General features: G+C 40.6%; 1 protein-coding gene across 1 annotated transcript in view; it reads left to right on the forward strand.

Annotated features, from left to right (window-relative positions):
* Positions 1-26597, forward strand: part of ZDHHC17 (zinc finger DHHC-type palmitoyltransferase 17) — a 138369-nt gene that overhangs the window by 31094 nt on the left and 80678 nt on the right. The window contains exons 3-5 of the mRNA XM_050935455.1: positions 5132-5254; positions 10290-10367; positions 11768-11912. Coding sequence (XP_050791412.1) covers positions 5132-5254; positions 10290-10367; positions 11768-11912 — 346 coding nt within the window. The remainder of the gene's footprint in view (positions 1-5131; positions 5255-10289; positions 10368-11767; positions 11913-26597) is intronic.

The raw sequence follows: 26597 nt of genomic DNA on the forward strand, positions 1-26597 counted from the left end.
CACCAAGAGATATAATCTCTGTTGGAGCTGAGTGCCATAGAGCTGGTACCACTTGCCTTTGGAGGAAAAGGATTTTAGTCTGCCTTCTTTATGATACCAAAGAAAAAGGGAGGGTGGCAACCTATACTAGATCTCAGGCTCCTCAACAGTTATAAGTCCAGTCCAAAGCTTTGCATGGTGACTCTGGCGTCCATCACACCCTCATTAGATCTTATGGACTTGTTTAGTACAGTCAACTTGCAAGATGCTTATTTTTATGTGGCGATTCACCTGTCATACGGAAAGTTTCTCTGCTTTGCAGTACTGAAGGACCATTGTCAGTTCAAGGTTTTCTTGTTTGGTCACTTGACTGCACCGTGAATTTTTACAAAGTGCCTGTAAGTGGTAATCGCTCATTTACATCGTCAAAGTATATGTGTGCCCATATCTTGACAATTGGTTAATCTGAGGTAAATCAGTCCGGCAGGTCTCCAACTCAGTAAGATTGATTTTGTGCCTGTTTTCAGATTTAGGGCTGAAAATCAATCTAAAGAAATCTCAGTTGATTTCATCCCAAACCATAAGGTTTATAGGTGCTATCATAGACTCCAAAACACTGAGTATGACCCAAGGACCTCTTGATGCTGGCAAGGGCACAAGGATTACAAAGGGGTACGATGACCCCTTTGGTTCACCAAAGGGGTAGTGCCACACTAGTGGTCCTTATCATTGTGAGATGTATGATCAGAAAATATGTGAGGAGTTGTGTGTGTGTGTGTGTGTGTGTGTATATATACTAAAAAAATATGTTCTCTAGGTCTGTAGTTAAAAGCAGGTCACTCAAAGTTAGCATGTCATGAGACATACTCCTCCAGATGTGGGTGGGAGATGCTTATCTCCATGGTGGACCATTGTGTATTGTATGATACAATAGCAGTCTGTTAGGATTTTAAGTTAAATGCTAATGAAGAGCTGTGGGAGACTTCAGAAAGGAATCACTAGGAAGGAGAAAACAGTGTATAGGTGGCATTATTCTGAGGTCAACATCAAAGGTCTGTTCTGGTATATTTGGGGAAGCAGAAAGACACCCTGACATCCTTCCTTTAGGAAGTTAAACTGACAGCGGGTTTGCTTCGTGAAAAAGGGATCTCAGCCAACCAGGCTTGCTGGAAATAACTTTGTGTGAGACATCCTTTTTTAGATAGAAGGATAACTTATTGTTAAGTTTAGAATGTGTTATGGTTTTGTTTGATATCTAACCATTCGTTCCCATCTCTTACACAGGTTTTTATTTTAATCTCTATTCTTTCTTAAATGAATTTCTTTTTGTTTTGTAATTTAATTCAATTGTTGTGTGTAATAAAGGACTGGTGGTCTAAGGTAAAACTGGTAAGCTGTGTTCCTTCAGGACCAGAGGATCTGGAATTTCTGTGGGTACCTGTGGGAATCCTGTGATCAGGGGCTGGATTCCACAGGGGGATACTTAGAAGGGACTCAGGGGCATCTATTGTCAACCCAAAAGGCAAAGAAAGGGCTTGTGTAGCCCAGAGAAGAGTGCTTGAGTATCTGACAGGCTGGTTGCGCTGAGGAGCTAACACCCAGCTAGCACAGGCAAGACTCCCTCGCACTGGAGGCAGGTGGTAACAAAAGACTCAACTCTGGGTGCCCTGAGAAGTGTCACATTGAGGGCTTGCCTATGGAGAGATTTCAGAATCTTTCCCATCTGATCTTGTTGCATCAGTCACTCCCTCAGACATGGATGAGAATTTGTTTGAGGCTGTAGGTCACATGGCTCTTGCACCCAGGTGACATCTTTTGTCAGATTGAGACTGAGACCTTTTCTGTCTTGGATCCAAGCATTCACAGGATGAACCAACAAATCATGACTCCTCAGTTGATACTGTTGTTCCTTCATTAGTGGTTAGAGTCGGATAATATTTGTTAGGAATGCCTTTCTCCCCTATATCTCCCACTCCGATATTAGATATTAGCAGGTGGGGTGCACATCTGGGTCAGTTCCAAACTCTCAGCCTATGGACCTCAGCAGCTCTATAAGCTTACATAAATGTGCTGGAGCTGAGAGCTTTTTCTTTTGCTTGCAGATTGTTCCTACTGCTGTGGAGAAATCAAGTTGTACAGATTTTAACAGACAGCACCACAATAATGTATGACAAACAGACAGGGAGGAACAAAATTCAGTCACCCTCTGTCAAGAAACCGTTCTACTCTGGGAATGGGGCATCAGTCACTGCATAGCCCTCCTAGCGGTATATCTCCCAAAGGAATCGAATGTTGTGACAGATGAACTAGGAGAAGTTGCTCCTTTCACTAATGGTCTCTGAAGGAGTCATTGCTAACACATATCTTCCAGCATGGGGATTTTCAGAAAATAGATATCTTTGCACTCAAGGATAAGAAAAAATGCCATCTTTTGCTCTCTAGGGGTCTCGGTTCTCTAGCAGATGAGTTTCTAATCTCTGGGTCACGTCCCACTGTCTGTGTGTTTCCCCCCCCACCCCCTTCCTGTAATTTCCAGGGTTTTAAGGAAAGCACAGCAGGACAGTGTTCAGATGATTCTTGTACCCCCAGCATGGCCTCATCAGTTTTGGTATCCAGATCTACTGTATCAGAGTGGTAGCCGTGTAAGTCTGTATCAGCAAAAAGAACGAGGAGTACTTGTGGCACCTTAGAGACTAACAAATTTATTTGAGCATAAACTTTCGTGGGCTAAAGCCCACTTCATCAGATGCATGCAGTGGAAAATATAGTAGAAAGATATATATACACAGAGGATATGAAAAAATGGGTGTTGCCATACTAACTATAATGAGAGTAATCAGTTAAGGTGGGCTGTTATCATCAGGAGGAAAAAAAGACGTTTGTAGTGATAATCGGGATAGCCCATTTCCAGCAGTTGACAAGAAGGTGTGAGTTCCAATCATTTTGTTCAATAACTCTCCCATTTCTACCAGATATAATCTTTCATGACTCAGAATGCATATGCTATATGGACCCACTGTGTCTTCACCTCACGGTCTGGAGACTTCTAAATTATACTCCTGGGAGAATTGTGCACCAAAAAATTAAAAATTCTGTGCACAATATTATAAAATTCAGCAAAATTCTCAAATTTTTAACAGTATATAATCATGCCAGGTTCAGTTATTTTGGTACACCACTACCTTGATATAACACCACCCGATATAAGACATATTTGGTTATAACATGGTAAAGCAGTGCTCCGGGGGGCGGGGAGGGAGGGCGCGGCTGCGCACTCTGGTGGATCAAAGCAAGTTCAGTATAACACAGTTTCACCTATAACGCGATAAGATTTTTTGGCTCCCCAGGACAGCGTTATATCAAGGTAGAAGTGTAATTTATTTCAGAATACCTGTCAGCAAGTATGTCTGTAACAATACAGACAGACTACAAAATTCCCACAGGAGTAGAGAGTGAAAGAAATCCCTATGACAACCCAATTCCTGTTTCTCTGCTCCCTCCCCCCAGAGCCCAGCCACGGGACCCTCCCCAGACACTTACGCCCCCTAGAGGGCCCAGCTGCACCCCCGCAACCCCCGGCCCAGACACGCACCCTCTGCCCCCCAGAGGCCAGCTGCGGCCTCCTTCAGCCCAGACATACCCCCTCCCCGCCTAGCTGCGGGGTTCCACTGCCAAAACAATCACACCTCTGCCCCCCAGAGCCCAGCCCAGCTGCAGCCCCGCCCCTGGCCCAGACACTCATGGACCCTACCCTCCTAGAGCCCAGGGATCTAGAGGGAGAAACTGCCTGATGCTGGGTCCCTGGGCTTGCATGGAGTTTTTTGCATTCTGCCATCTCCATCCTTCAGGGCGTGCTGGGAACTGCAGCTACTGGGAACCCTCCGGTTCCCTCTCCCTCCCCCTGGCCTTGTCTTCTATTTGGGAGCTGGGCTGTGCTGGTCCAGTGGCCCTTGGTGGCAGCCAACATCTCTGCAGCCCATTTCTGGGGGGAGAGGGGCGGAAATTTTGCATGCTCAATATTAATTTTTGAAAAATTCTGCATTTTGCAGTAGCGCAGAATTCCCCCAGGAAAAGTTACCATGATTGGATAAAGAATTTTCCAGTGAAGTCTAGAGAATTTTCATGGAAAGTTAGAAAACCTTTGACTAGGAAAACATACACAGCTAAATAAAAACATTTTCCCCTAAGGATATAGTCAAAATAATCTGATCCCCTTTGAGCATCTAGTCCAGGATTAATGGTATATCTTCTATTGCTTAAAGTCAGGACTTTAAGCAATAGAATCCCACATTTGGATTCCACACCCCCGTACTTGCAGCTCAGAAACTCCTCTTGAAACTCTTGAGTGGTGAAGGAACTGAGAAAACAGTGCACATTAATGGAGTACAGGCATTGTCATAATTTTCCCTGTAATTTTGCCCATGAAAAGGAGAATGGAGACAGGGTAGTAGCTAGCTGGGTTATGAGTGGCTAGTAGTACTCTTTTGAATTCTGCCCAAGCAGTTACATGCTTCTTAACATCAGTAAGTTTTCTTCCTGAAAGGAAGTGTTGATGATGGTCAACTTTGGTCCCAGGTAGTGTTGACTATCCATGAAGAACAGTTGGTTTTGTATGTGGTTGCACAGGGGTCACTATTTTCAGTGCTTCTGCTTGTGTGATTCTTCTATAAATTGAGATTATATTGTCTGGATTTTTCCAGGGAAGCGGGAAGAGAGCACTTCTTGGTGGAAAACTGTAGTCTCAGGTCGACCTAGATTGGTTAATTAGTTCACACATGAAATTCTATGGCAGAGGAGCCAAATCTTGATTTCTTTCACAGATGTGATATAGTCTTTCAAGAACTCCTTATGCAATTGACTGATTGTTTTGTCCTATTTGTGCACAAGTTTCCTGTCTTCATGCTTCTCCTATTAGCAGCAGGTGGAAAAAAGAAAACTTGGTTGTGATAATCCTTCTGCATAAGAAGTTTGCTGTTTCTTACTCACTTTTTGCTTCTTACCTCGAAGCAGGTGAGAACAATCTTGTAGTTGCTACAGTCTTTTGCATAGGTTCTTATATTGTGCTCATCTCTGTGGTATCTAGTGCCTAATTGTTTCCTACGTGTTGGTTTTTGCATAAGATAATAAGTTGGAATTTTTTTTCTTCTTCAAGGTATGGAATATATGAACGATGTAGAGAGTTGGTGGAAGCAGGTTATGATGTACGGCAACCAGACAAAGAAAACGTTACACTTCTCCACTGGGCTGCAATCAACAACAGAATAGATCTGGTGAAGTATGTATTAATATATAGCTAAACATCAGTGTTGTCTTTAAGCAATTTTTTTGTTTGTCTTGTAATGCTAAATAGACTTCATAGTTGCTTTTTAAGCCCACTGATTCTCAATTTTAAGGATAAAAAATAGGGTTATCAATTGCAGTTAACTCACGCGATTAACCCAAAAAAATGAATCGTGATTAATCACGCTGTTAAACAATAGAATCTCAATTAAAATGTATTCAATATTTTTGAATGTTTTTCTACAGTTTCAAATATATTGACTTCAATTACAACACAGAATACAAAGTGTACAGTGCTCACTTTATATTATTTTTATTACAAATATTTTCACTGTAAAAATGGTAAACAAAAGAAATATTATTTTTCAGTTCACCTCATACAAGTACTGTAGTGCAGTCTGTTTGTTGTGAAAGTGCAACTTAAAAATGTAAATTTTTTTTTTACATAACTGCACTCAAAAAACAAAATAATGTAAAACTTTAGCACTTACAAGTCCACCCAGTCCTACTGCTTGTTCAGCCAAGCACTAAGACAAACAAGTTTGTTTTTACATTTATGGGAGATAATGTTATTTACAGTGTCATCTGAAAGTGAGAACAGACGTTCACATGGCACTCTTGTAGCCAGCATCGCAAAGTATTTACTTGCCAGATATGCTAAACATTTGTATGCCCCTTCATTCTTCGGCCGCAATTCCACAGGACGTGCTTCCATGCTGATGATGCTCATTTAAAAAAAAAAGGTTAAGTAAATTTGTGACTGAACTCCTTGGGTGGGGGGGCGGGGAGAATAGTGTGCCTCCTGCTCTGTTTTACCCACATTCTGCTATATATTTCATGTTATAACAGTCTCAGATGATGACCCAACAGATGTTGTTCATTTTAAGAACCCTTTCACGCAGAGTGGACAAAATGTAAAGAAGGTACCAGTGTGAGATTTCTAAAGATAGCTACAGCACTTGACCCAAGGTTTAAGAATCTGAAGTGCCTTCCAAAATCTGAGAGGGATGAGGTATGGAGCGTGCTCCGTTGCGGAAACTACAGAACCTGAACCACCAAAAAGAAAATCAATCTTCTGCTGGTGGCATCTGACTCAGATGATGAAAATGAACATGCATTGGTCTGCACTTTTTGGATCATTATAAAGCAGAGCCCATCATCATCATGGACGCATGTCCTTTGGAATGGTGATTGAAGCATGAAGGGACATATGAGTCTTTAGCACATCTGGAACATAAATATTTTGCTATGCTGGTGCCATGCAAACACCTGTTCTCACTTTCAGGTCACATTGTAAACAAGAAGCAGGCAGTATTTTCTCCTGCACGTGTAAACAAACTTGTTTGTCTGAACGATTTGCTGAACATGAAGTAGGACTGAGTGGACTTGTAGGCTCTAAAGTTTTACATTGTTTTATTTTTGAATGCAGTTTTTTTTGGTAATAATTCTGCATTTGTAAGTTTCATGATAAAGAGGTTGCAGTACTTGTAATGGGGGAATTGAAAAATACTATTTCTTTTGTTTTTTTAACAGTGCAAATATGTGTAATCAAAAATAAATCTAAAATACATTTTGTATTCTGTGTTGTAACTGAAATCAATATATTTGAAAATGTAGAAAACATCCAAAAATATTTAAATAAATGATATTCTGTAATTGTTTAGCAGCACTATTAATCTTGATTAATTTTTTAATCGCTTGACAGCGCTAATAAAAAATAAAAGCCAGAAACCCCGGTCTAGATATTTTGCAGAATCTCTGTGATGCCATAATACCCAAGAATAAGACCGGTTAAATGCCCAGTAGCCAAGGCCTGTTCAGATCAGCTAAACTTTTCAGAGTAGCTGTTCAGCTGCAGTATTTGCAATGCAAGTATGCTACTGCAAAATTCTCAGGTCCAGTGAATGGCACTTCTAGTGACCTTGAAATATCTTGTTCTTTTTGTGACTTATCAATTTTCCCTCCCTGGGGAAAGGAAATCTTACGGAAAAAAGCAGTGAATTTTCTAGATGACTAAGGTTATAAGTGCCTTTGATCTAATGCAAAAAAGAACTCTAGTATTCCCTTATTTCATTTTTTTTCTCTTATACAATACAAGAAGTGATGACCAAAGAAAAAATCTTTTATATTTTTAGAACAACAAAGACTAAAGTAACTAATGTTATAACCTCTTTCAAATAATAGAAATTAAATCTTGATTTAAACTCTTGGAGTCTTAGAGTGGTGGGATTTGTTATAAACTCAGAAAAATGAAGAAAAGTAAAATCCTAAGTATAAGATCTACAAGGATACGTTTTATACCTTATTACTTCTCAGAACTTTTAGATTATAAATTCTGAAGGAATAATCTTTAGTGTTTGTTACTCTGCAAAATCATAGGTGTGTGAGTGGTACACGATTCCTTTTATATTACATTAAAAAAATGAGCTAAATGTATACATTAGGTAGGTAATCAATATAACATGGGAGTTGGCAGGATCCCAAGAGCACTTGACATGAAGTTGCTGACTCAGTGTGCAGGTTTCAAGATAGTTCTACTCTGTTAATGTGCGTGTGCAACTGCACACACAGCCAAATATGAAAAGCCAAAAATGGGGCATAAAGAGGTTCTCCAGGTAGTCTCTATGTCCCGTCTGTTGTTATAGGTTCTTTGGCCACCAGATCCTTCACCAAGCGACGGTTATCATCATGATTTGCTTTTTAAGGGCACTTTTTTCTTGTTGCAGTTCATTTTGCCTTCTGTTACGCAGAACCACTGAAGGAGAAATACAGACATGGAAGTACATTAGTCATTGGTTTGAAAGACAGGAAAACAAGTGTTATTGCAGCTCCTGTGGCAAAGGCAGCTAATCTCCTTTTACACTGTCATGGAAGAGTGTAAAAAGATAACACTGATTGTGGCTGTATCTCTAAATTCACGTTTATGTCCATCTTCTTTTAGATAAAAGGCAGACAGTCTTCTATCTCTCCCCATCATTTTGAGGGAGGGTCTATGTACATAATTGATAAAATGTAAGGCACTTGGATTCTTCAAGCAACTGGGACTCTCTTGTGAGAGAGATTTTTGTCTTTTTCCTGCTCTTCTTCCCTTTCTTGATAACCCCTTCTTATTTTCCTTCTCCTTCTGGCTTGTTTGACAACTACAGTGGCTGGAATGTCAGATAAGTGTTAAACAACTTAAACTACCAACCTATATGTATTTTTTTTTTGGTCTGGTATCTATATTACTTTATTTAAAAGGTACAGTAGCATCTGAAAGCCATTGTTAAAAAGTAATCATGTATTCTTTTATTCATTCAGGAAATCCAAGGGGTTGATCAGGATTGAGTTCTTGGATGACACGTGCTCGTATTACAAATACTCCCCTCTAAATTGACACTGTTCTTAATAGAGTCCTAAGGCTGAATGAGTGCTGAAACAGAACTATTCTCCTGTCCAAAAGTAGGGGTCATTCCCTTGTCAGGGATTTGCTGAAGTATAGAAGTGATGTAGGTGAGAATTGAGGTTAATGAGGAAGTTCTGGACAGTACCATGCCTGCATGATGGCTAGTTCTGACTAGTATAGTTATTCACTCACTTTCATAAGCACTAAATTCACCTGCAAAGTTATATATAAAAAATCTCCCTCCTGACTATTCACTTGCTCCTGTCTTTCTTGATTACAGGGTTTACATTTGCTTTTAAATTTAATTATGTCACTCCTAACTGGCTGCATGCAGACCTGCCTCACTGTGAAAGAGGCAAACAGTTAGTGATATATAACTTCTCTTTGTTGGCATCTAGAATTTAAAAAAGAGACCCAATATTCTCCGTTTCTTCTGTTGTAGATGTTCTTGTAACTAGATGTTTTGAGCCCTGTCATATGATTTCTTCATACATGATTTACTAGCAAAATAACTTATTGAAAATTGAGAGGGTAATGAATCAGAATGACAGATCTGAACATCCACCAGGTTGGGGATGGATTGGAGGGTTGTTTTGGAGTCCAGATCTGAATTTTATAGGTGGTTTCTTGCTTTATACTGGGCTGAACTAAAAACTTGGATCTGAACACCTCCAAATTTTAAAATGTCTGAAATCTGGATTTGAGACCAAATTTTGCATGTAAGATTCTGCTATAGCTGTTACAGAGGTTTCCATTGACCTGCATTGAAGAAACTATATTGTTAGAAATTTTAACAAGACTTGTGTTTAAAAACATATTTGCCTTTTTTGTTAGTTAGCTATGACTTGCATTGTCTTCCTCACTTTACCAATTTAATCTCTCAGGGAAAGCATACTTCAGTAGGGAAAATAATTAGCTCACAAAAACTGTGCATATGTTATAAATATGAATTTGCTACAGATTAAATGTGGATAATTGAATTTGTCCTACAGGTGGTTGATCTGCTTAAAAATATTTTTCAGAAAAATTAATTTCTGTCCAGTCATTTTTAAAGTATCTAATGTTTTTTGTCCTCTGTCTAATAACTGTAATTGAGAAGCATGTAAAATCTTTACACTTGGTTAAAAGCATAACAGAAACATTCATTCTTGGAACAGTGATTTCAGTAGGGGCATTCCAGTGATGATAACATGCTTCAAGTTTAATTGTCTAAAACTGTTTTATGTTCACTAAAATTCTGCAAATATTCCTGTCTGTTTTCCATAGTCAAACACAAAGATCTCTTTACTTTATCAAATTTACTTTAATTAGAACGTAGTTTAAAAAAAAATTGTAAATAACCTTCCCTCTATTTACAATAATGTAAATCTTTTTACATTAACACATATAGTGATAACTAAATTAGCAATCTTGCTGTTAATAAAAGTAATGTTACAATAAGACTAGACCAGCAAAAAGCTGTGTGTGTCAAAAATTCAAGACCGGCAATTTCAAGGAGGAGATCTGTTATAGGAAGACTGGGAATATTTTTTTAAACCTGCATTTTATGTCTCTTTTTACTTATATATTTGTCACTTATCTTTCATGTTTATGATTGTAATCAAAACAATCTACATTAAATGTATGTTTTTCATTCTGGTTTTAGATTCTACATATCAAAGGGTGCTATTGTTGATCAGCTGGGAGGAGATTTAAATTCCACCCCACTTCACTGGGCTACGAGGTGGGGAAAAATTGTTGGATATTCTTTACTCCCAGTTTAATTAGACAGTAATTTGTTCATTATCTGAATGACAGTTCCGTTATATGCTTCTATTGTGAGTATGTGTTATGCCTCCATGCATAAATGAACTTGAGAAACTGAGTTGATGGTAGTAACTGAGTACATTTATATGTTTATGTCTCTAAGGACATGGACATTCAGTCATCTATTGATCAGTTTGCTAGTTTCAGATGTAGAAGAGACTGATCATTATTATAAGAGAGGATATATATTGTTTAAAAATTGGAGTCAGTGGTTGCTTTGCAGCTCTCTTCACTGTTGCTTTGGGAATCTTGCTCTTGAGTATCTGGTGGGGTTTAGTAATACAGAAGTGAAGGATGACAGTTAGGAGACAGTTTGTCTGATGCTGTCCAGACCATTGCCTCATAAATTCCTGAGATTATTAAAGGTGCACTTTAAACACCAGGAGAGATCAGAATTATTATGTAGGACACTGTTAAAGAATAAAAGGGGTGGATAAACTCCTGTGTACAGTACTGGGCAGACAACTGTCTTCTAGTAGTTACTCCTGCAGATACAGTTGAGTAGAAATTAATGGGAAAGAAATTATATATGTACTAATATTCATAATTATGTAGTGCAAAAAGGAGGCCTGGGATATTGGGCTTTGGAACATTTAAAATATTAAATTATGTTGATACTAATGAGTGGAAAAATCCACTCATTAGGCTAATCTGTTAGGGTTAGTTTTAAATATTAAAACTAATTTATTCCTTTGAGGCTAAAGATCATATTTGACGATATATGTATTATAAGATGAACTTTTAAACAGATCCATTACTGTTCTAAATTCAGTCAGGTTCAGAGAATATTTGACTGTCACTTTTGAACGCCAATTGACCAAAGCCATATTCTGATTGACTGGAAGGGCCTATTTTTTGGTGTTGCAGCTGTGCACTGACAGCTGTGCATATTTGGCACCTTATCACAAAAATGGTGAGAATACTGATGGCTATTATGCTAAAAAAGATTTTATGGATGCTTTTAATGTGGTGCAGGGAAAGTGTTGGCCCCAAAGCAGCACTTGTTTTCCCTGTAATAGAAGGATACATTGCATCCCCTCCCTAAAAATAAAAATAAAAATCTGTTTATAGACTTTATTTTAAAAACAAAATTTAAAATTAATTAGTCTCATACTTGGTTGTTCACATGTTTGCAGAATCAGATGCATAATGATCATCATTTTCAAAGGAAAAGTTGTCCTAATCTTCAGTTCAGAGTGATATGATATAATTGTTTAATTAAAAATGCTTGAATTTAACATTTTTTCTATCCAAATATGTTACCAAATTTTATATATATAATTAACCAGGTGTGTTTGTGTTCACTGTTCTGTTTAGACAGGGTCACTTATCCATGGTTGTACAACTGATGAAGTATGGTGCAGATCCGTCACTGATTGATGGGGAAGGATGCAGTTGTATTCACTTGGCTGCCCAGTTCGGGCATACGTCTATTGTTGCTTACCTGATAGCAAAGGGACAGGTAAATTCAAATAAAATAACACATTTTAATAAATCGACTCCTAAAGAGAATATTTCAGTATTCAGAAAATAGTTAAAAACTATGCTTACAATTTGAGTAATAATGTTCTGTCATTTTGGAAACTGTTATGTCTTTTTATATTATTACTGCGTTGTACTTTCAGACTACTGCATTTTAAGTGAAGCATATACCATCTGTTAACAGTTGTGTGGGCACTTTGGCTTTTGTTCATATGTGTCTAATGCCAGTATAATATGTATAAATACTAGTGAATTTATATATTATTTTCCTTATTTTCATTGAATATCATTTTAATTAGGTATATTTTAATTATTCACAAATCTCCAAAACATTGAAACCTCATGTAAACAGCAAACAAGGCAGAAGAGGCATGATGATATCATGAGACTGAACATTTTTGTTTTAGCTCCCAGTACATCTTTGTGCATACAACCCAACAAAACAATCTGCCCATCCTTGCTGTGGGATATATCAGTACATCTGTAAAAAAATAATCTGCTTCTCAGATTAACTCATCTAATGTCCCTCCATCCCTCATTTTGTGTGTCTGAAAGGTATCATTAAACCAAAGTCACCATTAGTATTTTCAAAATAAATTATAGGTAAGGCTACGATTTTTTTTCATGGAGGTCATGGAATCTGTGGAATTCTGGATGCTTTGACCTTGTAAACATATACGATATACTCCCATTTATCCAAAACTCTATTATCCAAACTTCTGCCTTTTCTGAATCCCTTTCTTGTCCGCCATATAATCACATGCTGGGACACACAGAAGGGATTCAGATAATGTGAAGGTTTATATAATAGAACCGAGTCCCCCTTGAACAGGACTGTGAGGAAGAGGCAGAGCTCCCGGACACGAAGGAGGCCACCCTACACCCTGCTGCTGAATGGCTCTTGCAGCAGCACAGGGAACCCTCTGCATCCTGCTATCATGAGAGTGAGTGAATAGGACCCTGACATCAGAGACGCAGAGGGCTCCCTGCGCTGCTGCAGTGCCAGTGACACCTAATCCCTAAAGGCACAAGGTGTAGGGAAGGCTGCAGTCCTGGCAGGGCAGAGCAGAGTCCCAGCCCCAGAGTCTATGCTATGCCTCACACTTTGCCCCTGCAGAGGCTGGGTGTCATCAGCCCTTCGGAAGTTCCGTGAGCCCTCTGCAGCACTGCTGTCAGGGCGGGAGTGAGTGAAACAGGGCAGAGCAGAGACCTCTGGCCAGGACTGCAAAGAGGAAGAGGAGACTCCGGCTGCTGGGGAGGCTATCCCACAGTTGAATGGCTTTTACCCTCTTGATTATTCATAGTCTAATTTATCCAGATAAAATCCGTGTCCCTCATGCTATTTGGATAATTGGGAGTTATTATATTTGGTTCCTTTATAAAGTAGCTGAGATGGAACAGCAGATGGTGCTATAGCGTAGATTACCATCTTCAATCTCATATTGCTATATATCAGCCCTTACTTCATATTTACTTTCTGCTGTATACTGACAACACTAGCAGAAAATGGTCTTGGTTTATTCTTTTTAACTTTTAAAATATTTTTTCAAAGCTATTGCTTTCAGTAATCAATTTTTTCGGCTGTCAGATAATTAAAAAAATTAATCGCGATTAATCACACTGTTCAACAACAACAGAATACCTTTTATTTTAAATATTTTTGAATGTTTATTACATTTTCAAATATATTAATTTCAATTACAACGCAGACTACAAAGTGTATAGTGCTCACTTTATCTTTATTTTGATTACAAGTATTTGTACTGTAAAAAAAGTATTTTCCAATTCACCTCATACAAGTACTGTAGTGCAATTTCCTTATCATGAAAGTTGAATTTACAATGTAGAATTATGTACAAAAAACCTGCATTAAAAACAAAACAATGGAAAACTTTAGAGCCTACAAGTCCACTCAGTCCTACAGCTTGGTCAGTCAGTCACTCAGACGAACAAGGTTGGCTACAATTTGCAGGAGATAATGGCACTGTTGTAGCTGGTGTTGCAAGATATTTAAGTGTAAGGTGCACTAAAGATTCATATATCCCTTCATGCTTCAACCACCATTCCAGAGGACATGCTTCCATGCTGATGACGGGTTCTGCTTGATAATGATCCAAAGCAGTGCAAACTGATGCATGTTCAGTTTCATTATCTGAGTCAGATGCTATCAGCAGAAGGTTGATTTTCTCTTTTGGTGGTTTGGGTTCTGTAGTTTCCGCATCAGAGTGTTGCTGTATTACGACTTCTGAAAGCATGCTCCACACCTCTTCCCTCTTAGATTTTGGGACAGCACTTCAGATTCTTAAACCTTGGGTCAAGTGTTGTAGCTATTTTTAGAAATCTCACATTGGTACTTCGTTTGCATTTTGTCAAATCTCCTGTGAAAGTGTTCTTAAAACGAACATGTGCTGGGTCATCATCTGAGACTGCTATAACATGAAATATATGACAGAATGTGGGTAAAACAGAGCAGGAGACATACAGTTCTCCCCCCAAGAAGTACACTCACAAATTTAATTGACACTTTTTCTTTTTTAATGAGCACCATCAGCATTGAAGCATGTCCTCTGGAATAGTGGCTGAAGCATGAAGGGGCATATAAATGTTTAGCATATCTGGCATGTAAATACCTTACAACGCCATATACAAAAATGCCATGCAAACACCTGTTCTCACTTTCAGGTGACATTGTAAATAAGAAGTAGACAGCAGTATCTCCCATCAGTGTAAAGAACCTTGTTTGTCTTAGCGATTGGCAGAATAAGTGGTAGGACTGAGTGGACTTGTAGGCTCTAAAGTTTTACACTGTTTTGTTTTTGAGTACAGTTATGTAACCAAAAAAAAATCTGCATTTGTAAGTTACACTTTCACAATAAAGAGATTGTACTTCACTACTTGTATTAGGTGAACTGAAAAAATACTATTTCTTTTGTTTATCATTTTTACAGTGCATATATTTGTAATAAAAAATAATAATACAAAGTGAGCACTGTGCACTTTGTATTCTGTGTTGTAATTGAAATCAATATTGAAAATGTAGAAAAAAATCCGAAAATATTTGATAAATTTCAATTTGTATTCTATTGTTATAAGTGCGATTAATCACAATTAATTTTTTTGAGTTGATCGAGTGAGTTAAGTGTGATTGACAGCCCTACAATTTTTATTAAACCGTTTCTGTGTAGTCAAACAGATTAAAAAGTTTGTTATACTGTTCAGTATGCAATAAGATATTCATGAAGATGTTGACCATACATAGTAGATAAACATATGTGTTAGAACAGCATAGACAGTGTAGACAGAAATCAGTAGAAGTTTTAATAAGGATCTCACCCGGTGGAATAAGTTTTAAGCATCAGCAAATTCCATAATCATGCATTTTGCTAATGATTTATGTGTGTTTAAAACAGTGACTTTTGGTAAGGCTTTTTGTGTGTGTTTAGTACATACACAATGTTTTTTCTTTCAAAAGCAATTGGTTAAAGAAGCACTGTTGAGTTTAAAATATATTGAAAACAAAATACAAATTTATAAATAAATAAAAATGGATATATTGGTTGCAAAACCACCAAAGTAATGTTTCTTTATAATTATTACATACTATATAAATAATACTTATATGACATATATAATATATGTATAAATATATAACTTTATTTCAGACGAAACTGTGAGGGTGGTGGGGGGGCTGTAGGTGTATTTTGTTTCTTTTGGAATTAAAAATCCTCATGGAAACATTTCTCTTGGTCATGAGTTTTGTAACAGCTTATTACTACTAAACCTAAAAATTGTGTCAATTTTGCCTTCACAATGTCTGTTTAATCTTACATGTTGAATCAATAATCTGTATTAATTACTCTGGCTATTTTGGAAAATAACTGAGAAAATGAAGTTGAAAAATTATACATTGAGTCTGCATATGTTATCAAAATCCATAGTAATTTAATTGATAAATATTGTAGTGCTATGTATTTAGGTATGTTTTTACATATTTATGAAAACAGTAAAGATCCTGTGGCACCTTATAGACTAACAGACGTTTTGGAGCATGAGCTATCCTTGGTGAATATCCACTTCGTCAAATGCATCTGACGAAGTGGGTATTCACCCACGAAAGCTCATGCTCCAAAACGTCTGTTAGTCCATAAGGTGCCACAGGATTCTTTGCTGCTTTTACAGATCCAGACTAACACGGGCTACCCCTCTGATACTCTACATATTTATGGTTATTGAAGTTAGAAGTACTGTTTCATGTTTTGTAAAAGAGAAAGATAATGGAAAATTTACAAAACCACACTTTTATGTGTATTTAAAAGCAAATCTTTTACACAACATTTTATGAAAATATTCTGCCATTGCACTTGTAAACTCCGATCCTGTAAATGGAGGCAAGTAACTACTCATATGACTAGCCCCACTGAGTGAGTTCAATAGGAATACTCAGATGCAGGAAGTTACTCATTTGCAGAAGTGTTTGCAGGATTGATGCCCTAAAGTCACTCAGCTCTCCCTGTGTTAACTCTGGCTCCCACCTGCTTCTTTATGGCACTGCTTGGGAATGGAAATCACAATGACTGTTGCCCAGATAGGATCCTTATGCTGTTACTTGTGAATTTTGACCTTCTACTACCAAGTGCTCGGTGTCTCTCCAAGGCTCCTGTCACTAGCTGTCCACAAATATCAGAATCCACAACCCAGTTCAGGTTGTCATAGATAAAAACAGATTCTTTCTACAGATCAATTAAATAGAGGGAGAAACTTGAAACAAGGTGGTTTTAAAACCCCCCCACTGTACTTGTTTATCTCGTCACTACATAAAGTGATACTAACCAATTTCAGAGGTTGCTAACATATATTGTTGAAAAATCATAAAGACCTTGCCAAACACCAAGTCATTTTTTGACACTCGTAGCTGCAGTACTGTGTGTCTTGCCTCCAGTTCCAAATTCTGATTCTGAGCAGTGGCCAAGGACTACTTGACGGGGTATTTGTGCAAAAGTGACCTTAAGTAACCTTTGCACTTATGAATCTTGGGTCCTATGTTTCTGGGCTTTTCCCTCTTGCACAACTAAAGTAGTTGTGAGACTGCTCTAAGCATTACTGAACGTCTCTGGCTCCAAGGACCATTCTGGCAGTCAGGGATCAATGGGATAAAAGGACATCCCACCCTCATCCCTTTTCCCCAGTTCCCACTGCGCCATTAGGAGTAGAGATGTCTGGGAACTGAAATTTTTTCTTTGAGCAATTATCCACACAGATTGCACTCTGGGTGCACATGTACCTCAGGCATGTGAGGTTGGATTCTTTTGAATAGCAGTGTCCAATGGGTTCATGTTTGCACCCTGACTGCACTTTTGCTCCTTGAATCTGAAAGGATAAAGTGTGGACCAGCCGCAACCTGCACTTAGTTCCTTTTTACTGATTGTGGCTGTTATACAGACCTTGTAGTATCCACATTCTTTGATCTTAGCAAGTAGCTAGCACAATTATTTCTCTCACTAGGAAAAGTTTATTGTTAGCCTTAGTTCTTGTTGATAAATTTTCTTTGCCCATTGCTTTGAAGTACTTAGTTTTAGATAAAGTGGTGATAGTTCCCACTTCCTTTCCGTACAAGAGATCTCTGCTTTGTGCAGACCCCCCCTTGTACAACGGCTAACCCTAAGTCACCGTGGTTAAAGAGCTCCTCCTCCTCCGACATTGCTATGCCCATGAACAAGAGACACTCCTTGTGCCTGCTGTCCTTTGAAGAAGGCCACTCCTCTGGAGTGCTGCTTAATCTGCATGTCATACTTCAAGAGGACTCAGACTACAGAGGCAAAGCTGAAACTCTTCATCTTGGAAAGGTGCAAACCTCATTGGATCCGAGTAGACTTTCAGAGACCCTCCAGGTGTCTGGTTAGCTCCATGCTGCCAATGCCCTCATGAATTGAGATGCCACGCTTGGTGGCTTTTCATAAGACCCACTTATCAGCCGCACAGATGACATGTTCAGAAATGGGCCCTAAAAAGCACCGCTTCAGGGACCAGGGCAGGTACCAATCCTCCTCTCCAAGAATGGGATGAAGAAAGCCTCTCCTAAGGCTCACTCCTCCAAAAGCCTTGAAGTGCAATCCTGTACCAGTACCCCGGCACCAAACCCAAAGTTGCTGTAGATGGCCTCTTTCCATACCAAAGACAGTGCTGCCTCCAGGTTTGATAGAACTCACCTTTCATTGGGAAGCTATGGGGAGAAATTTCCAAACACGCTAAGGTACTTTCCCACAAGATGGAGTACACCTGATAGGTCTGCCCCATTGTTGGAAGAGGTTTGTCTTTTCTTTTTCCCCAGAGGTACATAGCAGAGCTTTTTCTCCGGAGTGGCTCCCGCACCTCTGTGAGTGTCACAGTGGGAATCAGGCAGAGACTACAAGGAAGAATACTGGAGGGGCACCAGAAGATCATCATGGACCCACAGAGCACACCCCACCTGCTACCCACTCATGAACCATCCTTATTATCCCTATCAACTGAGGCTGTACTGGTACCCCTAGAGGGGTGAATCCCTGTTCCAGGAAGCTGGCTTTATTCACAGTCTTGAGAGCCAGGTCCCTCTTGCCAAAGAAGCAGCTCCAGTCATCCTGGGTTCCACTTCAGTATTGAATTCAGCTTCTGGAGGATGAGGAAGAATACTATGGAGCTCACTACTCTCCAACAGTATACGAGCCTCCAGTCAGCTCATTCTGTCCTGACAAAGTGGTTAAGCCTCCAACACAGCTTCTGAGTTAGAAGGACTTGCTAAAAAGGTTGGTGGAGATGCTGCTTATCCTGTTGCAGGTTATCCAGGATAAGCAACACAGACTTCTGGTGCAGCCTTCCTCTGTGGGGCAATCAGCCGTGCCCATTAATAACAGACTGCTTGAAATGTCCAAAGTGATTTGACATAGGCTGGCCTTGGTCACATCAACATCAAAAAGTGCCGAGAGGAGTTTGCTGTAGGGTTGGAGTATTTTTACCAACATGCTAGTCCTCATGAGAAGTCACGCTGGCTGTGCTGCTTTAAGACCATCCCTTGGGACAAAGACCAGAAGTTAGACCTCTTTGGGAGGAAGGTGTACCCCACAGCAGGCCTGCAGATGAGAGTAACGAATTATCAGGAGCTGTTCCCCAAATACAATTTATTTTATATGGGACAAACTTTGCAATTTTATGGACAGACTCGTGAAAAACCAGCATGAGGAAGTGAAGTCCCCTTTGACAGAAGGCCAGCTCGCAGCCTGAATGACTCTCCAAGGGACACTCAATGTATCAGACACAACAGCCAGAACAATGGTCAATGCCATGGTGATGAGGAAGTCTGCTTAGTTTTAAGGCATTGGAAATTCCAAGGGAGGTCCAGGTTACCACTGAGGACCTCCTATTCAAAGGCAATTACCTCTTTAATAGTGGTACTTATGAAGTGCTCCATATACTTTAAAGACTCCAGAACAATCTTAAGATTCTTGGGCCTGTATGTACCAGCCTCCAAGGAGGAAGAATCCAAAACAACAGCAGATGTTCTACCGATAGGGATCACAGTCTCAGTATGGTACTAAGCAACAGTCCGAGGAGATCCCGAGGAGGAAGCAGTGATTTTACGAGAGGCAACCCTCTGCTTCTTCCTTGACTGCTCCACAACTTGAGGCTGCAGGAAAGAACCAGTTTTGACGTGTGTGTGTGTGTTGAGACTCTGGCTGGATCCCTCCAACACTCCTTTTGGCAACTGGCTGGCATGGGATAACCTCAAATCTGTGGATCCTGCAGATAATCAGCAATCCAATTTCAAAATGTTTCTGTCCTCTCCTCACCTATCCTGTCCATCTTAAGGAACCTTTCTCATGGGAGATTGTTTAAACAAGATGCGGACTCCTTCATTCAACTGGGATGGGTAGAGGAAATGCCACAGAGTTCAGAGGCAGAGGATTTTATTCTGTTTCTTAAAAAGAAGAAAGGGGTTGGAGACCCATCCTTGATCTTTATCTCAAACTTCACTGGTTGTTTCAAATTCCATATGGCTACCCTTGCTTCTGTGATCCCCTCTTTGGTCCCATGGATTGGTTCATGGTGCTCTGTACCTCCTAGGCTCTAGAACAAACTGGCGGAGTGACTCATCAGAGATTTATCTGAGAACCATGAGTCATGCCACAAGATTGCAGACCTACATAAGCCTCTTGCACAAATAGGGATTTACAAAAGTGCCTGAGCTTCTATTCCAGGGAGACATGAAACATGAGTGCGGGTTCCCTTTTGGATGCCCTCCTTATTCTGTGGGCTCCTGGTCTATTATGTACCTGTACATCAATGCCCACGATACCCAGGTTCTTCAGGAAATGGAGACAGTACACAGTTCAGGTCATTTATGATAGCACGAACATGGGCCAGACAATTTGGTACTCAACTCTTATTAACCTGTCAGTATGGAGGAGACTCATGACTTTGCTGGTCCTACTGACTCTTGTCTCGCAGAACAATGGCCCAATCCTGAATCCAAATCAGACATCCCTGAATCTGGCATCTTGGATGCTAGCTGATTGACATCTGTAGTAAAAGCTGCTCTGCTGCATGTTCAAGACATCTTGGTCCAAAGAAAAATCCTGGACCAGAGTGGCAAAAAAAGCCCAATGGAAGAGATTTTCTATGTGGACAAGGCAGCATGGATTTCTCCAGTAGCAGCTCCAATTACAGTTGTACTGGACTATTTACTTCCTTTAAAATTATAAAGTGTATACCTCAGTTCAGTAAGAACACACATAGATTCATAGATTCATAGACTCTAGGACTGGAAGGGACCTCGAGAGGTCATCGAGTCCAGTCCCCTGCCCTCATGGCAGGACCAAATATTGTCTAGACCATCCCTAATAGACATTTATCTAACCTACTCTTAAATATCTCCAGAGATGGAGATTCCACAGCTTCCCTAGGCAATCTATTCCAGTGTTTAACTACATGGCAGTGATCTGTGTGAGCCATCCTCCTGGACAAGGCTACACCTCTCATGGTGGCAGAATTCCTCATGTTTTCCTGTCATCAGATCTCTCTGCCTCTCCAGCTCCCAGAGCTGGCTGGGATAGGGGCAGAGGTGCGGGAGGGGGGAGGGAGTGGAGAGAGCAGGCAACAGGCAAGCAGGGCTCTGTGCTTCACTAGTACTGTGGGAAAGCTTTTATCAGTTTCGCTAGCAGAAAGTGAAATTGACAAGAGCCTTTTGGACAAGCAGCCAAGGTGCCAACATTATGATTTTCCTGTTGAAAAATCAAAATTTTCATGTGCAAAACGTCAGTTTTGCAAAAAGGGCATTTTTAACCAGAAATTTTTGACCATTTCTAGCTGACTGGTATATATTAATCCAGTTCATGGCCTTCAGACCCTTTTAGAATGCTTTGTTGCCATGCAAATTGAGATATACCCTCTTTGCAGTTAACCTAGAAAGCATAGCTGATCATAAACATAACTATAGAATACTAGGTATTAAAATTGCCAGGATTTACTGAGGAGCCACCGTGCGTACTGGACAAGTTGGACACCATCTGTCACAGATACAAAAAGGGAAATTAGGTTATTTGAATAACACGTTTCTTATGGTGCAGTTTTAATGAATTTAAGGCAGCCCACGTTCAAGAATTGAAGGAAAATTAGTTTCAATAATGTCAAACAGCCCCAGTGGCTCAAAACCAATAGTATAATTTATTTGGTGATGTTACAAAACCAAAAATATTACAGGAATTGGGCTGGGGATCAAGTAACTAGTTAGCCGTGATGCTTAAACTTTTTTTTAAGTATCAGCCAGGCTCCAGACATTGCAGAAAGTCAGTCATTCTTCTAAGCATATAGCTTGTTCAAATTTACATGAGAGAATATAACCAGTGGTCTATGATATATATTCCAAGAGTTATATGTGTGGGCATATGTACACATAATATCTATTGTGTTTAAAAAGGTTATTTTTTGTTGTTGGATATAACATCCTTTTCCTACCAATAAAGTTATTAAAAGCAGAATGAGGAGAAAAATAAGGTATTTTAAGTATTCAGAAAATAAAATAAAAGGCTGCTAATACTGAAAATGAAAAAGAATGAAAACATGTTTTTACTATCCATTAAATGGTTGTCCACAAATAATTGAGTGCAAATACTTTACACTTATTCATAGATGCATAGATGGTAGGGCTGGAAGGGACCTTGAGAGGCCATCGAGTCCAGTTCCCTGCCCTCATGGCAGGACCATATACTGTCTAGACAATCCTGATAGACATTTATCTAACCTACTCTTAAATATCTCCAGAGATGGAGATTCCACAACCTCCCTAGGCAATTTATTCCAGGGTTTAACCACCCTGACGGTTAGGAACTTCTTCCTAATGTCCAATCTAAACCTCCCTTGCAACAGTTTTAAGCCCATTGCTTCTTGTTCTATCCTTAGAGGCTAAGATGAACAGGTTTTCTCCCTCCTCCTTATGACACCCTTTTAGATGCCGAAAAACTGCTGTCATGTCCCCTCTCAGTCTTCTCGTTTCCAAACTAAACAAACCCAATTCTTTCAGCCTTCCTTCAAAGGTCATGTTCTCTAGACCTTTAATCATTCTTGTTGCTCTTCTCTGGACCCTCTCCAATTTCTCCACATCTTTCTTGAAATGCAGTGCCCAGAACTGGACACAATACTCCAGATGAGGCCTACCTAGCGCAGAGTAGAGTGGAAGAATGACTTCTCATATCTTGCTCACAACACACCTGTTAATGCATCTCAGAATCACATTTGCTTTTTTTGCAACAGCATCACACTGTTGACTCATGTTTAGCTTGTGATCCACTATAACCCCTAGATTCCTTTTTGCCGTACTCCTTCGTAGACAGTCTCTTCCCATTCTGTTTGTGTGAAATTGATTGTTCCTTCCTAAGTCTAGCACTTTGCATTTGTCTTTATTAAACTTCATCCTGTTTACCTCAGATCATTTCTCCAATTTGTCCAGATCATTTTGAATTATGACCCTATCCTTCAAAGCAGTTATAATCCCTCTGTCTGATATCATCTGCAAACTTAATAAGCTTACTTTCTATGCCAATATCAAAGTCGTTGATGAAGATGTTGAACAGAGACCGTCCCAGAACAGATTCCTACAGAACCCCACTTGTTATACCTTTCCAGCAGGATTGGGAACCATTAATAACTACTCTCTGAGTACGGTTATCCAGCCAGTTATGCACTCACCTTATAGTAGCCCCATCTAAGTTGTATTTGCCTAGTTTATTGATAAGAATATCATGCAAGACCATATCAAATGCCTTACTAAAATCTAAGTATACCACATCCATCGCTTCTACCTTATCCACAAGACTTTGTTATCCTATCAAAGAAAGATATCAGATTGGTTTGACATGATTTGTTCTTTGCAAATCCATGCTGGCTATTCCCTATCATCTTACCACCTTCCAAGTGTTTGCAGATGATTTCCTTAATTACTTGCTCCATTATCTTCCCTGGCACAGAAGTTAAACTAACTGGTCTGTAGTTCCCTGGGTTGTTTTTATTTCCCTTTTTATAGATGGGCACTATATTTGCCCTTTTCCAGTCTTCTGGAATCTCTCCCGTCTCCCATGATTTTCCAAAGATAATAGCTAGAGGCTGAGATACCTTCTCTATTAGCTCCTTGAGTATTCTAGGATGCATTTCATCAGGCCCTGGTGACTTGCAGGCATCTAACTTTTCTAAGTGATTTTTAAGTTGTTCTTTTTGTATTTTATCTTCCAAATCTACCCCCATCCCATTAGCATTCACTATATTAGGAATTCCTTCAGACTTCTTGGTGAAGACTGAAACAAAGAAGTCATTGAGTATCTCTGCCATTTCCAAGTTTCCTGTTTCGTTTCTCCCTCCTCACTGAGGGCTTGGCTACACTTGCAGGTGTACAGCGCTGGGAGTTATAGCTGTCTTCATACAGCTGTGTAGGGAAAGCGCTGCAGTGTGGCCACACTGACAGCTACCAGCACTGCAGTGTGGCCACATTTGCAGTGCTGTTGGGAGTGGTGCATTATGGGCAGCTATCCCTCAGACCACCTTGTCCCATTTTGGCGCTGTGGGTTTTGGAAAGGGGGCAGAGGGTGCGGGTCATTCTGCTTCCTGTCCCAATGGCCCGTGATGCATCGCTTCACATCCCAGCAATCCCTGTTTTTCCGTCCACGTTTGGCACCATCTTGACTCTCTCAACGGTTTCTGTGAAGCGCGATTTCTGTGGGAAATGGAGCCTGAACTGCTGAGGAATATGCTGATGAGTCTCGCCAGCACATCACGTTTGGCAGTTGAGCTATTCCTTATGATCCAAAGTGATGAGGAGTCCGACGATGATAGCGAGTCGCCTGACGCGTACGACACAAAATTGCTGCTGGCATTCACGGAAGTGCTCAGCACCGTGGAACGCTGCTCTTGGGCTCGGGAAACAAGCACTGAGTGGTGGGATCACATCTTCATGGAAGTCTGGGATGGCGAGCAGTGGCTGCAGAACTTTCGGATGAGAAAAGCCACTTTCATGGGACTGTGTGCTGAGCTCACCCCCGCCCTGTGGCACAAGGACACGAGATTGAGAGCTGCCCTGCCGGTGGAGAAGCGGGTGGCTATTGCAATCTGGAAACTGGCAACTCCAGACAGCTACCGATCGGTCGAGAACCAGTTTGGAGTGGGAAAGTCGACCGTTGGGATCGTTTTGATGCAAGCTTGCAGGGCCATTAATTGCATCCTGCTAAGAAGATCCGTGACTCTGGGGAACGTGCAGGACATTGTGGATGGCTTTGCACAAATGGGTTTCCCTAACTGTGGAGGGGCGATAGATGGGACGCACATTCTTATTCTGGCACCATCCCACCTAGCATCCGAGTACGTTAATCGGAAAGGGTATTTCTCTGTGGTTCTCCAGGCGCTTGTGGATCACCGTGAGTATTTCATTGACATTAACACAGGCTGGCCTGGAAGGGTGCAGGATGCACGCATCTTTCGGAACACTGGCCTGTTCAGGAAGCTGCAGGCAGGGACTTTTTTCCCAGACCGGAAGATTGCAGTCAGGGACATTGAAATGCCCATTGTGATCCTTGGAGACCCCGCTTACCCGTTAATGCCTTGGCTCGTGAAATCGTATATAGGGAAGCTTGACAGAAGCAAGGAACGGTTCAACTACAGGCTGAGCTGGTGCAGAATGACTGTGGAGTGTGCTTTTGGCCGTTTTAAGGGGCGCTGGAGATCTATGTATTTGAAGTTAGACTTGGGGGAAAGCAGCATCCCTGCGGTTATATCCATGTGCTGTACCCTCCATAATATTTGTGAAGGGAAGGGTGAAACATTTAGTCAGGCATGGACCTCAGGTTCAACGCCTGGAGGTTGAATTTGCACAGCCAGAGAGCAGGGCTACTAGAAAGGCCCAGCACAGGGTTTCAAGGATTAGGGATGCCTTGAAGGAGGAATTTGAGGCTGAAAACCAACAGTAATGTTTGGTGCCTTGCACAGGAGTGAAGTGCAGTGGTTACAATGTTAGTAGGAATCTGTTTTTCCTCAGCTGACTTGCAGTGCCTGTTTCTTTCCTGGGCTAAGGTATCACTTTACTTTCTGCAATAATAAAGACTGTTTTCAAAGCCAAGAATTCATTTATTGAAAAGAAAATAACTTTACTGACAGACACACAACATTTTGGGAACCTAAAAGGGCAGGGGGACTGGGGTGGTGAACTGTACAGTCACAGGTTTGAATATGTCCTGTCTGGAGTGCTGTGCAATGACTGCTGCACTTCAGGATGCCTATACTGCGTGGTCAGTGCAGAGGGTAAGAGTCTTAGTTCTCAGGGCTGGTTGGTGAACGTACAGGTGTTGGAGGCAGCTGGTGGTGGTGGTAAGAACCTGGATGCTGGGGAAGGGGTTTTGAGCTGACATTGGGGCACAAGTGAAAGAGCTTTGGCACGGGGGATGGGGAGAGGGTGCATGGTAGTGCTCTGCCTGAATGTCTACTAGCGCCTGGGTAGAGTCCGCTTGGCGCGCCAGGATACTTATCAGCTGCTTTGTGCTTTTCTTCCTGGCCACTGTGTTTCTCTGGCGGATCCTGCTTTCCTTTTCCCTCCAGTCCTGCAGTTTTTGATTCTCTCTGGCATAGTGATCCATAACTGCTTGCAGCAGGTTGTCTTTGCTTTTTCGCGGCTTCTTCCAGAGGTTTTGGAGTCTTTCAGCTGTTGATAATACAGGCATCCGAGAATTCAAGGTTGCTTGTAGAAAGGCAAAAAAGGCAACAGTTAACAGAGGCAGCATTGTTTATATCTCACATAGTTATTCCCACACAGTGAAGGAGTTTACAGTCTTCACAATAGCATAATTTTCCCATGCCAGAGAGAGCGCACATAACCCACAGGAGCCCCGAAATGGTGAGTAAGGGGGTCTGATTGCTTTTGGGCTGTACTGGGGTTTTTGTGCATTGAGGAAAGCAAACAGCTGCAGGGGGCACCTACACTGAACAGTCTCCCAACATTTTCCACAGGAGTTTATGCTGCAAGATATTTCACTGCTGCGGGTCACCTGGGAAGAGGGAATGATTGTTTCTGGGCTGTACTGGGGTTTCTGTGCGTTGGGGAAAGCAAACAGCTGCAGGGAGCACCTACGCTGAACAATCTCCCAACATTTTCCACAGA

Source organism: Gopherus flavomarginatus, chromosome 1, assembly GCF_025201925.1.
Source record: "Gopherus flavomarginatus isolate rGopFla2 chromosome 1, rGopFla2.mat.asm, whole genome shotgun sequence".
Classification (NCBI taxonomy): Eukaryota; Metazoa; Chordata; order Testudines; family Testudinidae; genus Gopherus; species Gopherus flavomarginatus.